The 16,326-nt window shown below is 45.6% G+C and overlaps 1 protein-coding gene across 3 annotated transcripts in view; it reads left to right on the top strand.

Moving 5' to 3' along the window:
- Window positions 1–16,326, top strand: part of hdac7a (histone deacetylase 7a) — a 256,002-nt gene that overhangs the window by 159,550 nt on the left and 80,126 nt on the right. For all 3 annotated transcript variants that reach the window (XM_061902483.1, XM_061902484.1, XM_061902482.1), the window contains exons 3-8: window positions 4,688–4,853; window positions 4,954–5,044; window positions 9,467–9,584; window positions 11,161–11,261; window positions 11,348–11,470; window positions 14,434–14,543. In XM_061902483.1, the coding sequence (XP_061758467.1) occupies window positions 4,707–4,853; window positions 4,954–5,044; window positions 9,467–9,584; window positions 11,161–11,261; window positions 11,348–11,470; window positions 14,434–14,543 (690 nt within the window). In that variant the 5' untranslated portion in view covers window positions 4,688–4,706. The remainder of the gene's footprint in view (window positions 1–4,687; window positions 4,854–4,953; window positions 5,045–9,466; window positions 9,585–11,160; window positions 11,262–11,347; window positions 11,471–14,433; window positions 14,544–16,326) is intronic.

A 16,326-nucleotide genomic window follows, 5' to 3' on the forward strand; every position in this document is an offset into this window, starting at 1 on the left:
AGTTGGGAAATTGTGTTAGATGTAAATATAAACGTGGCGCAGTGGAAGAGTGGCCGTGCGCAACCCGAGGGTCCCTGGTTCAATCCCCACCTAGTACCAACCTCGTCATGTCCATTTTGTCCTGAGCAAGACACTTCAAATGGGTTGTATTTGTATAGCGCTTTTCCACCTTCAAGGTACTCAAAGCGCTTTGACACTACTTCCACATTTACCCATTCACACACTGATGGAGGGAGCTGCCATGCAAGGCGCTAACCAGCACCCATCAGGAGCAAGGGTGAAGTGTCTTGCTCAGGATACAACGGACGTGACGAGGTTGGTACTAGGTGGGATTTGAACCAGGGCCCCTCGGGTTGCGCACGGCCACTCTCCCACTGCGCCACGCCGTCCCTTCACCCTTCACCCTTCACCCTTGCTCCTGATGGGTGCTGGTTGGCGCCTTGCATGACAGCTCCCTCCATCAGTGTGTGAATGTGTGTGTGAATGTGGAAGTAGTGTCAAAGCGCTTTGAGTACAACCCATTTATCATTTATTATTATTATTCAAGTTTTAAATCTGTAAATCAACATTAGGTCTATCTGTCAATATGACTTTAAAGATTTAAGTTGTATGCTCTTTTTGTCACAAAAAAAAAAAATTTTAGGGAAAAATCACAAAATATGCAATATTTTCACCCAATAATATTTTTAAATGAAATATTTGAGATTATATAATAATTGGAGAATTTAAAAGATCAATAACTCATAACCATTGTTTTTAATCAATTAATATTTTTTGAGCAATGACATTAATAAACAAATCACACTAAAATTATTGGGGATCCAAAAGGTTCCTACTCATTAAAGTTTTAGAAAATAAATTATACATTTTTTTCACTGTTTACTTTCAACACAAAAATCCCGAGATTAACTTCAGTAGCGCAGTGGTAGAGTGGCCGTGCGCAACTTGAGGGTCCCTGGTTCAATCCCCACCTAGTACCAACCTCGTCACGTCCGTTGTGTCCTGAGCAAGACACTTCACCCTTGCTCCTGATGGGTGCTGGTTAGCGCCTTGCATGGCAGCTCCCTCCATCAGTGTGTGAATGGGTAAATGTGGAAGTAGTGTCAAAGCGCTTTGAGTACCTTGAAGGTAGAAAAGCGCTATACAAGTACAACCCATTTATCATTTATTTATTTACAATGATTTGCAAATCCTTTTCAACCCATATTCAGTTGAATATGCTACAAAGACAACATATTTGATGTTCAAACTGATTTTTTTTTTTTTTTGTGCAAATAATCATTAATTTTACAATTTGATGGCAGCAACACGTGACAAAGAAGTAAGGAAAGGTGGCAATAAATACTGATAAAGTTGAGGAATGCTCATCAAACACTTATTTTGACATCCCACATGTGTGCAGGCTAATTGGGAACAGGTGGGTGCCATGATTGGGCACATGATTGTCCCCTTAGCAGAAAAACAGCCCCGAAGCATGATGTTTCCACCCCCATGCTTCACAGTAGGTGTGGTGTTCTTGGGATGCAACTCAGTATTCTTCTTCCTCCAAACAAGACGAGTTGAGTTTATACCCATCCATCTGTCCATTTTCTACCGCTTATTCCCTTTCGGGGTGGCGGGTGGCGCTGGCGCCTATCTCAGCTACAATCGGGCGGAAGGCAGGGTACACCCTGGACAAGTCGCCACCTCATCTCAGGGCCAACACAGATAGACAGACAACATTCACACACTAGGGACCATTTTAGTGTTGACAATCAACCTATCCCCAGGTGCATGTCTTTGGAGGTGGGAGGGGCCTATCCCCAGGTGCATGTCTTTGGAGGTGGGAGGGGCCTATCCCCAGGTGCATGTCTTTGGAGGTGGGAGGGGCCTATCCCCAGGTGCATGTCTTTGGAAGTGGGAGGGGCCTATCCCTATGTGCATGTCTTTGGAGGTGGGAGGGGCCTATCCCCAGGTGCATGTCTTTGGAGGTGGGAGGGGTCTATCCCCAGGTGCATGTCTTTGGAGGTGGGAGGGGCCTATCCCCAGGTGCATGTCTTTGGAGGTGGGAGGGGCCTATCCCCAGGTGCATGTCTTTGGAGGTGGGAGGGGCCTATCCCCATGTGCATGTCTTTGGAGGTGGGAGGGGCCTATCCCCAGGTGCATGTCTTTGGAGGTGGGAGGGGCCTATCCCCAGGTGCATGTCTTTGGAAGTGGGAGGGGCCTATCCCCAGGTGCATGTCTTTGGAAGTGGGAGGAAGCCGGAGTACTCGGAGGGAACCCACGCATTCACGGGGAGAACATGCAAACTCCACACAGAAAGATCCCGAGCCTGGATTTGAACCCAGGACTGCAGGACCTTCGTATTGTGAGGCAGACGCACTAACCCCTGAATTTATACCAAAAAGTTCTATTTTGGTTTCATCTGACCACATGACATTCTCCCAATCCTCTGCTGTAATCATCCATGTATCCATTTTGGTATAAACTCAACTCGTCTTGTTTGGAGGAAGAAGAATACTGAGTTGCATCCCAAGAACACCATACCTACTGTGAAGCATGGGGGTGGAAACATCATGCTTTGGGGCTGTTTTTCTGCTAAGGGGACAGGACGATTGATCCGTGTTAAGGAAAGAATGAATGGGGTTATGTATGGTGAGATTTTGAGACAATGAGAGCTTTGAATGGTTGACCGAATACTTATTTTCCACCATAATTTACAAATAAATTCTTTAAAATTCCTACAATTTGAATTCCTGGATTTTTCTTTCACATTCTGTCTCTCACAGTTGATGTGTACCTATGATGAACATTACAGAACTCTGTCATCATTTGAAGTGGGAGAACTTGCACAATCGCTGGCTGACTTAATACTTTTTTGCCCCACTGTGTATGTACAGTATGTGTATATGTATGTTTGTACAGTAGATGTACGAACTTTGAGTATTTACGTATGTACTGTATTTCAATCAATCAATCAATCAATGTTTACTTATATAGCCCTAAATCACTAGTGTCTCAAAGGGCTGCACAAACCACTACGACATCCTCGGTAGGCCCACATAAGGGCAAGGAAAAACTCACACCCAGTGGGACGTCGGTGACAATGATGACTATGAGAACCTTGGAGAGGAGGAAAGCAATGGATGTCGAGCGGGTCTAACATGATACTGTGAAAGTTCGATCCATAATGGATCCAACACAGTCGCGAGAGTCCAGTCCAAAGCGGATCCAACACAGCAGCGAGAGTCCCGTTCACAGCGGAGCCAGCAGGAAACCATCCCAAGCGGAGGCGGATCAGCAGCGCAGAGATGTCCCCAGCCGATACACAGGGAAGCAGTACATGGCCACCGGATCGGACCGGACCCCCTCCACAAAGGAGAGTGGGACATAGAAGAAAAAGAAAAGAAACGGCAGATCAACTGGTCTAAAAAGGGAGTCTATTTAAAGGCTAGAGTATACAAATGAGTTTTAAGGTGAGACTTAAATGCTTCTACTGAGGTGGCATCTCGAACTGTTACCGGGAGGGCATTCCAGAGTACTGGAGCCCGAAATGAAAAAGCTCTATAGCCCGCAGACTTTTTTTGGGCTTTGGGAATCACTAATAAGCCGGAGTCCTTTGAAGGCAGATTTCTTGCCGGGACATATGGTACAATACAATCGGCAAGATAGGATGGAGCTAGACCGTGTAGTATTTTATACGTAAGTAGTAAAACCTTAAAGTCACATCTTCCGAGGATGTTGTAGTCGTAATGATTTGTGCAGTCCTTTTGAGACATTTGTGATTTGGGGCTATATAAATAAACATTGATTGATTGATTGATCTTAAGTGCACAGGAAGCCAGTGCAGGTGAGCCAGTATAGGTATATATGTATGTATATATGTATAATAAAGGTATATACAGTATAGGTATATATGTATTTATATATGTATATAAAGGTATATACAGTATAGGTATATATGTATGTATATATGTATATAAAGGTATATACAGTATAGGTATATATGTATGTATATATGTATATAAAGGTATATACAGTATAGGTATATATGTATGTATATATGTATATAAAGGTATATACAGTATAGGTATATATGTATGTATATATGTATATAAAGGTATATACAGTATAGGTATATATGTATGTATAGGTATATACAGTATAGGTATATATGTATGTATATATGTATATAAAGGTATATACAGTATAGGTATATATGTATGTATATATGTATATAAAGGTATATACAGTATAGGTATATATGTATGTATATATGTATATAAAGGTATATACAGTACAGGCGTAATGTGATCAAACTTTCTTGTTCTTGTCAAAAGTCTAGCAGCCGCATTTTGTGTACGTATGTGGGAGCGTAGGTACCTTTGTATGAATCACAGTATGTATTTGTGTGTATACTCTTCTGACACCACCAGATGGCAGCATAAGTGTCCACATAAGTGGCCATAAGACCCCAATTCAGTAGTGTACGCCATTTTGGAAATAAGCGCTAAAAGGTGCTGTCCACGTATGTGGCCACTAAGCTTTTAGAGGTTGCTGAGCAAAAGAAAACGGTGAGGAATGTTCTGGGATCATAAACATCATTGTTTTGCTTTTGTTATTGGGTAGCGTACTATATCCAGAATGCTATGGCAAGCAGTAAAGTCAAGTGTGCAGTGGACTGAAGCGTCTCTTAAAAACCTTCCAGATTCCTGTGTGCTTCGCCCATGGACCTCAGGGTGGGAGAGCGGGGGATGCGCCCCGGCTCCGACACGGCGCTCCTCAGTCCGCTGCACCCGCCGCTGCTTCTCAGCCCCTTCTCCCCGCCGGCCCGCACCTCCTTCTCCCAGCAGCAGCTGCAGCAGCACATCCGGGTGAGGAGGGGATACATCAGCATTTATCACCCGCGACTATTTCAAAGCATCTTTCTCTTGAACTCCGGTGGCACCAACAGTGTTCCCCCCTGTGTTGCAGTTCAACATGGAGCAGAGGCGGCGTGAACAGGAACACCGGGAGAAGCATCAAGAACTGCAGCAGCTGAAAAACAAGGACAAGAGCCAACAAAGTGAGTGGCACACACATTACAGGGCTGCTTTTCAACCTTTTTTGGAGCCGAGGCGCATTTTTTGCGTTCAAAAAATCCAGCAGAAATCATTCAAAAAGGAGATTCGGATAAGACTTTAAAGGGGAACATTATCAGCAGACCTATGTAAGCGTCAATATATACCTTGATGGTGCAGAAAAAAGACCATCTATTTTTTTAACCGATTTCCGAACTCTAAATGGGTGAATTTTGGCGAATTAAACGCCTTGCTGTTTATCGTCTTTTAGCGATGACGTCAGAACGTGACGTCACCGAGGTAACACATTTTCATTTTCTCAGTTGTTTTTACCCTTCGTTGTGCGGACATTGTTGATTGGCATGTCATGTTCGGATGTACTTTGTGGACGCCATCTTTGCTCCACAGTAAGTCTTTGCTGTCGTCCAGCATTCTGTTTTTGTTTACTTTGTAGCCAGTTCAGTTTTACTTTTATCATTCTTTGTGGGGACATTGTTGATTGTCATGTCATGTTGGGATGTACTTTGTGGACGCCATCTTTGCTCCCCAGTAAGTCTTTGCTGTCGTCCAGCATTCCGTTTTTGTTTACTTTGTAGCCAGTTCAGTTTTACTTTTATCCTTCTTTGTGGGGACATTGTTGATTGTCATGTCATGTTGGGATGTACTTTGTGGACGCCATCTTTGCTCCACAGTAAGTCTTTGCTGTCGTCCAGCATTCTGTTTTTGTTTACTTTGTAGCCAGTTCAGTTTTTTTTTCGTTCTGCATAGCCTTCCCTAAGTTTCAATGCCTTTTCTTAGGGGCACTCACCTATTGTTTATTTTTGGTTTAAGCATTAGACGCCTTTTTACCTGCACGTTGCCTCCCGCTGTTTACGACATCCACGAAGCAATTAGCTACCGGATTTTTCGGTATTTTCCTGCAGCAGTTTCATGTCTTTTTTTGAGCAATATTTCCCGCATCTGCTTTGTTTTAGCAATCAAAAATATTTCATTTGTTTTTACCCTTCGTTGTGGGGACATTGTTGATTGTCATGTCATGTTGGGATGTACTTTGTGGACGCCATCTTTGCTCCCCAGTAAGTCTTTGCTGTCGTCCAGCATTCTGTTTTTGTTTACTTTGTAGCGAGTTCAGTTTTAGTTTCGTTCTGCATAGCCTTCTCTAAGTTTCAATGCCTTTTCTCAGGGGCACTCACCTATTGTTTATTTTTGGTTTAAGCATTAGACGCCTTTTTACCTGCACATTGCCTCCCGCTGTTTACAACATCCGCGAAGCAATTAGCTACCGGATTTTTCGGTATTTTCCTGTAGCAGTTTCATATCTTTTTTTGAGCGATATTTCCCGCATCTGCTTTGTTTTAGCAATCAAAAATATTTCATTTGTTTTTATCCTTCTTTGTGGGGACATTGTTGATTGTCATGTCATGTTGGGATGTACTTTGTGGACGCCATCTTTGCTCCCCAGTAAGTCTTTGCTGTCGTCCAGCATTCTGTTTTTGTTTACTTTGTAGCCAGTTCAGTTTTAGTTCTGTTCTGCATAGCCTTCCCTAAGCTTCAATGCCTTTTCTTAGGGGCACTCACCTATTGTTTATTTTTGGTTTAAGCATTAGACGCCTTTTTACCTGCACGTTGCCTCCCGCTGTTTACGACATCCGCGAAGCAATTAGCTACCGGATTTTTCGGTATTTTCCTGTAGCAGTTTCATGTCTTTTTTTGAGCAATATTTCCCGCATCTGCTTTGTTTTAGCAATCAAAAATATTTCATTTGTTTTTATCCTTCTTTGTGCGGACATTGTTGATTGTCATGTCATGTTGGGATGTACTTTGTGGACGCCATCTTTGCTCCACAGTAAGTCTTTGCTGTCGTCCAGCATTCTGTTTTTGTTTACTTTGTAGCCAGTTCAGTTTTAGTTTCGTTCTGCATAGCCTTCCCTAAGCTTCAATGCCTTTTCTTAGGGGCACTCACCTATTGTTTATTTTTGGTTTAAGCATTAGACGCCTTTTTACCTGCACGTTGCCTCCCGCTGTTTACGACATCCGCGAAGCAATTAGCTACCGGATTTTTCGGTATTTTCCTGTAGCATTTTCATGTCTTTCTATGAGCGATATTTCCCGCATCTGCTTTGTTTTAGCAATCAAGGATCGGCCCTTCCCACCTCCAAAAAAACGTACACCCGAAGATAGGCTCCTCCCACCTCCAGAGACATGTGGGATATGTTGATTGGACAACACTAAATGGTCCCTAGTGTGTGAACGTTGTACATCTGTGTTGGCCCTCTGATGAGATGGCGACTTGTCCAGGGTGTACGCTACCTTTCGTCCGAATGCAGCTTAGATAGGCTTCAGCACCCCCCACGACCCCAAAAGGGACAAGTGGTAGAAAATGGATGGAATATTTCAGTTGTTTTTATCTTTCTTTGTGTGGACATTGTTGATTGTCATGTCATGTTGGGATGTACTTTGTGGACGCCATCTTTGCTCCACAGTAAGTCTTTGCTGTCGTCCAGCATTCTGTTTTTGTTTACTTTGTAGCCAGTTCAGTTTTAGTTTTATCCTTCTTTGTGGGGACATTGTTGATTTTCATGTCATGTTGAGATGTACTTTGTGGACGCCTTCTTTGCTCCACAGTAAGTCTTTGCTGTCGTCCAGCATTCTGTTTTTGTTTCCTTTGTAGCCAGTTCAGTTTTAGTTTTATCCTTCTTTGTGGGGACATTGTTGATTGTCATGTCATGTTGGGATGTACTTTGTGGACGCCATCTTTGCTCCACAGTAAGTCTTTGCTGTCGTCCAGCATTCTGTTTTTGTTTCCTTTGTAGCCAGTTCAGTTTTAGTTGGGTTCTGCATAGCCTTCCCTAAGCTTCAATGTCTTTTCTTAACGGCACTTACCATTTGGTTTATTTTTGGTTTAATCACCTTTTTACCTGTTTCCCACATCTACAAAGCAATTAGCTACCTGCTGCCACCTATTGATATGGAAGAGTATTACAGGGTTAGTCTGCCCAGCTCTAGACAGCACCGACACTCAACAACAACACGGTATAGCTCGGTTGGTAGAGTGTCCGTCCCAGCAACTTGAGGGTTGCAGGTTCGATTCCCGCTTCCGCCACCCTAGTCACTGCCGTTGTGTCCTTGGGCAAGACACTTTACCCACCTGCTCCCAGTGCCACCCACACTGCTTTAAATGTAACTTAGATATTGGGTTTCACTATGTGAAGCGCTTTGAGTCCCTAGAGAAAAGCGCTATATAAATATAATTCACTTCACTTCACTTATACAGCCATCCATTTTCTACCGCTTGTCCCTGTCAAAGCGCTTTGGGCTCCTTAAAAAGGGTTAAAAATGTGCTATACAAGTACAACCCATTAACTTATTTACTATTTATTTGTATATTTTGGAAAATTGGTTGGTAGAGTGGCTGTGCCAGCAACTTGAGGGTTGCAGGTTCGATTCCCGCTTCCATCCTAGTGACTGCCGTTGTGTCCTTGGGCAAGACACTTTACCCACCTGCTCCCAGTGCCACCCACACTGGTTTTAAATGTAACTTAGATATTGGGTGTCACTATGTAAAAGCGCTTTGAGTCACTTGAGAAAAGCGCTATATAAATATAATTCACTTCACTTCACTTATACAGCCATCCATTTTCTACCGCTTGTCCCTGTCAAAGCGCTTTGGGCTCCTTAAAAAGGGTTAAAAATGTGCTATACAAGTACAACCCATTAACTTATTTACTATTTATTTGTATATTTTGGAAAATTGGTTGGTAGAGTGGCTGTGTCAGCAACTTTAGGGTTGCAGGTTCGATTCCCGCTTCCATCCTAGTGACTGCCGTTGTGTCCTTGGGCAAGACACTTTACCCACCTGCTCCCAGTGCCACCCACACTGGTTTAATTGTAACATAGATATTGGGTTTCACTATGTGAAGCGCTTTGAGTCCCTAGAGAAAAGCGCTATATAAATATAATTCACTTCACTTCACTTGCAGACTATAATTAGAAAATGCAAAAAATATTTTGAACCCAAATAGGTGAAATTAGAAGATCTCCCACAGCACACCAGACTGTATCTCACAGAAGACTTGTGTGCCGCGGCACAGTGGTTGAAAATGGTAAACATGGTAAATGAGTTGTACCTTTTTTTTTTTTTTAAAACACTGCCTTACATATGTCAACCTTTCCCGGCCGAGCGGGAACTTTGTCGTCTTTTTATTGGCCTTTTTTTTTTCTCTGTTTGCTTTGATAATGGAGATAAATAGAGCAGCGCTGCAACAGTGAGGGCTAAATATAGCGCTGAACACACGCAGAAGTCATTGGGTCAATATTGACTCCGACCTTGGCGGCACCTTCCGTCACCTCTTTGAGCGCACACACGGACTGTGACATGTTGAAGTTGGGGAAAAGTGACGTGTTGTGGTGATGTTTTGCATGAGCAGGTGCGGTGGCCAGCTCACTGGTCAAGCAGAAGCTGCAGCAGGTCATCTTGAAGAAGCAGAAGCAGGCACTGGAAAGGACCAGCTCTAACCCTTTGGCTGTAACGCCCGTGGCATACAGGTGATGATGCTTCAGCGTGCTTCCCTCACGGACAATTCAAGTATATTACCGTATTTCCTCGAAACCTCTTCTCACTCCGTCACTTACCAAAGGCATGTGGTAAATCCAAGCCTGCGCTTAAAGATTTGAGTGTGATGTAAGGATACCATCATGAAAAGCACATATAATAAAAACAACGTTATTATGGTCTTACCTTTACTTATAAATGAAGTCCATGCGCAGCTCCTTCTGATCAAAAGCATCGATAACTTGTTTATAGAAGTCTTCCTTATCTTTCTTCAGTTTTAAAAGTCTCTCTGTCTCTTCCTTTATTACCTCCTGCTTCCATTGAAAGTCCAGTTTAGAAAACGGTTTTATTTTAGATATGTAATCCTCCATGTTAAAAGTGCAAGCGAGAGGACAAAATAAACGATCGCTGCTTGTTGTCACTTCTTCTGCAGCCGAGTAGTCGCAAGAAGGATCGCTAGCGCCCTCTACCACCAGGAGGCGGGAGTCATTTAATGACTCATATTTGACACACGCAGCTACGGTATATTAATAAAGCATAGCTGCTTACTGTTCTTTTTAGCATATTCAATAGCTTGGACCTTAAATCCTACTGAATAGCTCTTAATGTTCTTCCTTTTAAGCGATTTCAATTTGAAAATGATGACAGGTTCTCACCCGGAAAAGAATTGGAGTGCCATCTCCGGGTTGGGGAGGAGACCCTGCCCCAAGTGGAGGAGTTCAAGTACCTAGGAGTCTTGTTCACGAGTGAGGGAAGAGTGGATGGTGAGATCGACAGGCGGATCGGTGCGGCGTCTTCAGTAATGCGGACGTTGTACCGATCCGTTGTGGTGAAGAAGGAGCTGAGCCGGAAGGCAAAGCTCTCAATTTACCGGTCGATCTACGTTCCCATCCTCACCTATGGTCATGAGCTTTGGGTCATAACAGAAAGGATAAGATCACGGGTACAAGCGGCCCAAATGGGTTTCCTCCGCCCTTAGAGATAGGGTGAGAAGCTCTGCCATCCGGGAGGAACTCAAAGTAAAGCCGCTGCTCCTCCACATGGAGAGGAGCCAGATGAGGTGGTTCGGGCATCTGGTCAGGATGCCACCCGAACGCCTCCCTAGGGAGGTGTTTAGGGCACGTCCAACCGGTAGGAGGCCACGGGGAAGACCCAGGACACGTTGGGAAGACTATCTCTCCCGGCTGGCCTGGGAACGCCTCGGGATCCCCCGGGAAGAGCTAGACGAAGTGGCTGGGGAAAGGGAAGTCTGGGCTTCCCTGCTTAGGCTGCTGCCCCCACGACCCGACCTCGGATAAGCGGAGGATGATGGATGAATGGATGGACAGGTGAAGTGTCACTCGTGACGTGACGAGTTTGACCCGGTGGAAATTCCAGGCATTTGCTAATTATTTTGCGAAACGAGTTTGACCCGGCAGTAATTCTAGTCAGGTGCATACTATATACCCGGCGGTTATTCAAGGAAATACGGTATATACTGTACCGTGCAATCTACTCATGCAAGTCTCAATCAATCAATCAATCGATCATACTGCTTGCATCACATGTACATTGTGTGTGTTCTCCCAGAAAACTGGGCCCAGACCCGAATGTTCCGTCCCAACCTCTGCTCTCCTCTCTGCCGCAGCCTTCCTCGGAGGGTTCAGAAGGAACGCCACTCCGCAGGGCAGGTAACACTCACAAGACTCTTGCACTGTGTTTATAGCACAACAATATCATGTACTGTCAATCACCTCCCTACTGTGGACTTTGTCAGCATCCGAGCCCAATCTGAAAGTCAAGCACAAGCTGAAGAAGCATCTCAACACCCGAAAGAGCCCGCTCACCCGCAAAGAGAGCGCCCCGCCCGCCGTCCGACACAGAGTACCTGATACACTGGGTAACGGACGCCTCAATTGTTGCCGTATTTGCTTATGTCTAGGGATGCACCGATTAATCGGTAACCGAATATATTCGGCCGAATATGGCGAAAAAAAGCCACATTCGGCCTTCGGTGGAATGAGTTAAAAACAAGGCCGAATAGTGGCGTGTGACGCAATTTTTGGACGCGGTGACGTTGGGATATGTTGTGTACCTGTATAAGTGTATGAGGTTACAAGCACACACTTATTGAGATTTAGTGGGGCCTCTGTTTACATTATTAGCATGTTGTGTAGGCTACCTGTATAAGTGTATGAGGTTACAAGCACACACTTATTGAGATTTAGTGGGGCCTCTGTTTACATTATTAGCATGTTGTGTAGGCTACCTGTATAAGTGTATGAGGTTACAAGCACACACTTATTGAGATTTACTTGAGCCTTCTGTTTACATTATTAGCATATCTACTGTGGCTAAGTAGACTTTTGCCAAAAGGACAATAATTCATTTGTTGTGGGTTTATCCACTTTAATGCACTTTATTTTTTTTTTGGAATGCATGTTTTTTTTGGGGCATCACGGTGGCAGAGGGGTTAGTGCGTCTGCCTCACAATACGAAGGTCCTGCAGTCCTGGGTTCAAATCCAGGCTCGGGATCTTTCTGTGTGGAGTTTGCATGTTCTCCCCGTGACTGCGTGGGTTCCCTCCGGGTACTCCGGCTTCCTCCCATTTCCAAAGACATGCACCTGGGGATAGGCCCCTCCCACCTCCAAAGACATGCACCTGGGGATAGGCCCCTCCCACCTCCAAAGACATGCACCTGGGGATAGGCCCCTCCCACCTCCAAAGACATGCGGCATAGCTCGGTTGGTAGAGTGGCCGTGACAGCAACTTGAGGGTTGCAGGTTCGATTCCCGCTTCCGCCATCCTAGTCACTGCCGTTGTGTCCTTGGGCAAGACACTTTACCCACCTGCTCCCAGTGCCACCCACACTGGTTTGAATGTCACTTAGATATTGGGTTTCACTATGTAAAGCGCTTTGAGTCACTAGAGAAAAGCGCTATATAAATATAATTCACTTCACTTCACCTGGGGATAGGCCCCTCCCACCTCCAAAGACATGCACCTGGGGATAGGCCCCTCCCACCTCCAAAGACATGCACCTGGGGATAGGCCCCTCCCACCTCCAAAGACATGCACCTGGGGATAGGCCCCTCCCACCTCCAAAGACATGCACCTGGGGATAGGCCCCTCCCACCTCCAAAGACATGCACCTGGGGATAGGCCCCTCCCACCTCCAAACACATGCACCTGGGGATAGGCCCCTCCCACCTCCAAACACATGCACCTGGGGATAGGCCCCTCCCACCTCCAAACACATGCACCTGGGGATAGGCCCCTCCCACCTCCAAAGACATGCACCTGGGGATAGGCCCCTCCCACCTCCAAAGACATGCACCTGGCGATAGGCCCCTCCCACCTCCAAAGACATGCGGCATAGCTCGGTTGGTAGAGTGGCCGTGTCAGCAACTTGAGGGTTGCAGGTTCGATTCCCGCTTCCGCCATCCTAGTCACTGCCGTTGTGTCCTTGGGCAAGACACTTTACCCACCTGCTCCCAGTGCCACCCACACTGCTTTAAATGTCACTTAGATATTGGGTTTCACTATGTAAAGCGCTTTGAGTCACTAGAGAAAAGCGCTATATAAATATAATTCACTTCACTTCACCTGGGGATAGGCCCCTCCCACCTCCAAAGACATGCACCTGGGGATAGGCCCCTCCCACCTCCAAAGACATGCAACTGGGGATAGGCCCCTCCCACCTCCAAAGACATGCACCTGGGGATAGGCCCCTCCCACCTCCAAAGACATGCACCTGGGGATAGGCCCCTCCCACCTCCAAAGACATGCGGCATAGCTCGGTTGGTAGAGTGGCCGTGTCAGCATCTTGAGGGTTGCAGGTTCGATTCCCGCTTCCGCCATCCTAGTCACTGCCGTTGTGTCCTTGGGCAAGACACTTTACCCACCTGCTCCCAGTGACACCCACACTGGTTTGAATGTAACTTAGATATTGGGTTTCACTATGTAAAGCGCTTTGAGTCACTAGAGAAAAGCGCTATATAAATATAATTCACTTCACTTCACCTGGGGATAGGCCCCTCCCACCTCCAAAGACATGCACCTGGGGATAGGCCCCTCCCACCTCCAAAGACATGCACCTGGGGATAGGCCCCTCCCACTTCCAAAAACATGCACCTGGGGATAGGCCCCTCCCACCTCCAAAGACATGCACCTGGGGATAGGCCCCTCCCACCTCCAAAGACATGCACCTGGGGATAGGCCCCTCCCACCTCCAAAGACATGCACCTGGGGATAGGCCCCTCCCACCTCCAAAAACATGCACCTGGGGATAGGCCCCTCCCACCTCCAAAGACATGCACCTGGGGATAGGCCCCTCCCACTTCCAAAGACATGCACCTGGGGATAGGTTGATTGGCAACACTAAATGGTCCCTAGTGTGTGAATGTTGTCTGTCTATCTGTGTTGGCCCTGCGATGAGGTGGCGACTTGTCCAGGGTGTACCCCGCCTTCCGCCCGATTGTAGCTGAGATAGGCGCCAGCGCCCCCCCGCCACCCCAAAAGGGAATAAGCGGTAGAAAATGGATGGATGGATGTTTTGTTTGAAGGCCTAATATAAATGAAAAACTTTGTGCTTTTTTTGAAAAGCAAAGGCTACTGGAATATTAAAAAAATGTCAATATTCGATAAAAAAAATTACTTTATTTGAAAAACATGTCTAAATATTTATTCTAGGCTATTTATGCAATGTTAAAAAAATTGTGAAAAACTGCATTCATTATTCGGTATTCGGCCAAGCGTTTGAATTTTATTCGGCTTCGGCTTCGGCCACAAATTTTCATTTGGGTGCATCCCTACTTATTTCTGATACATTTGGACTAATTCCTTCCCTTCCGCCCCGGCAGACTCCTCCCCCAGCAGCAGCAGCACCCCGGCCTCAGGCTGCAGCTCGCCCAATGACACTTTCCCCAACGAGAACGGGCTGCTGCCATCTGCAGGCGGACTCTCGCATGAGGTGAACATACTTGACATACAGTCCTGCTCAAAAGTTGACATACACCTGTAAAGAACATCATGTCATGGCTGACTTCACCTTCCAATCATGTCTACAACTCCTATTTGTTTGTGATGTAGCGATCGGAGCACATACTCGTTGCTCACAAAAAACATTCATGAAGTTTGCTTCTTATAGGAATTGATTATGGCTCGACTACAAATGTGAGCAATCCAAAGTATACATACACAGGGATGGGGATTTTCCGCGGAATTACGCCGATTTTGGCGCCACCTGAGTCATTTCTATGAACCGTTTAAATCCGGGGAGAAAAATATAAGGGGGGGTTAGGTACTCGTGGTTTTTGCCTCTGCCAAGCACGGGATTTTTTCGTCTAAAGTCGTAATTCCGTCTTTTTTAATTGACCAATCAACTACAGCAGGGGTCGGGGCCCTTTTTGACTCAGAGAGCCAAAAAGACAAATATTTTTAAATATATTTCCGTAAGAGCCATATAATATATTTTTTAACACTGAACACAACTAAACGCGTGCATTTTTAAGTAATCAATCAATCAATCAATCAATCAATGTTTATTTATATAGCCCCAAATCACAAATGTCTCAAAGGGCTGCACAAATCATTACGACTACGACATCCTCGGAAGAACCCACAAAAGGGCAAGGAAAACTCACACCCAGTGGGCAGGGAGAATTCACATCCAGTGGGACGCCAGTGACAATGCTGACTATGAGAAACCTTGGAGAGGACCTCAGATGTGGGCAACCCCCTCCCTCTAGGGGACCGAAAGCAATGGATGTCGAGCGGGTCTAACATGATACTATGAAAGTTCAATCCATAGTGGCTCCAACACAGCCGCGAGAGTTCAGTTCAAAGCGGATCCAAGACAGCAGCGAGAGTCCCGTCCACAGGAAACCATCTCAAGCGGAGGCGGATCAGCATCGTAGAGATGTCCCCAACCGATACACAGGCGAGCGGTCCATCCTGGGTCCCGACGAGCGGTCCATCCTGGGTCTCGACTCTGGACAGCCAGTACTTCATCCATGGTCATCGGACCGGACCCCCTCCACAAGGGAGGGGGGGACATAGAAGAAAGAAAAGAAGCGGCAGATCAACTGGTCTAAAAAGGAGGTCTATTTAAAGGCTAGAGTATACAGATAGATAGATAGATTAGATAGTACTTTATTTATTCCGTCAGGAGAGTTCCTTCAGGAAAATTACAATTTTCAGCACAATCCCATTCAAGATCAGACAAACATTACAGGGAGACAGAACAGGATCGCTGACGGGTCTGCCGGCTTCCAGCGCCCCTTACAAAAAAGATGACATACAAGTAAACAAGGGGGGTGGGGGGTGGGTGAGAGAAAAAAATAGAAGATTAAAAAATCGGTCTTAGCCTAGGCCCTGGAGTGGGGGTGCAGACTGAGGCCAAGGGAAGAAGAAAAAAAACAAAAAAACAACAACAACTCATAGCCATAGATGAGTTTTAAGGTGAGACTTAAATGCTTCTACTGAGGTAGCATCTCGAACTGTTACCGGGAGGGCATTCCAGAGTACTGGAGCCCGAAATGAAAAAGCTCTATGGCACGCAGACTTTTTTTGGGCTCTAGGAATCACTAATAAGCCGGAGTCTTTTGAAGGCAGATTTCTTGCCGGGACATATGGTACAATACAATCGGCAAGATAGGATGGAGCTAGACCGTGTAGTATTTTATACGTAAGTAGTGAAACCTTAAAGTCACATCTTAAGTGCACAGGAAGCCAGTGCGGGTGAGCCAGTATAG

This window comes from Nerophis ophidion, linkage group LG06 (assembly GCF_033978795.1).
Source record: "Nerophis ophidion isolate RoL-2023_Sa linkage group LG06, RoL_Noph_v1.0, whole genome shotgun sequence".
NCBI classification, from domain to species: domain Eukaryota; kingdom Metazoa; phylum Chordata; class Actinopteri; order Syngnathiformes; family Syngnathidae; genus Nerophis; species Nerophis ophidion.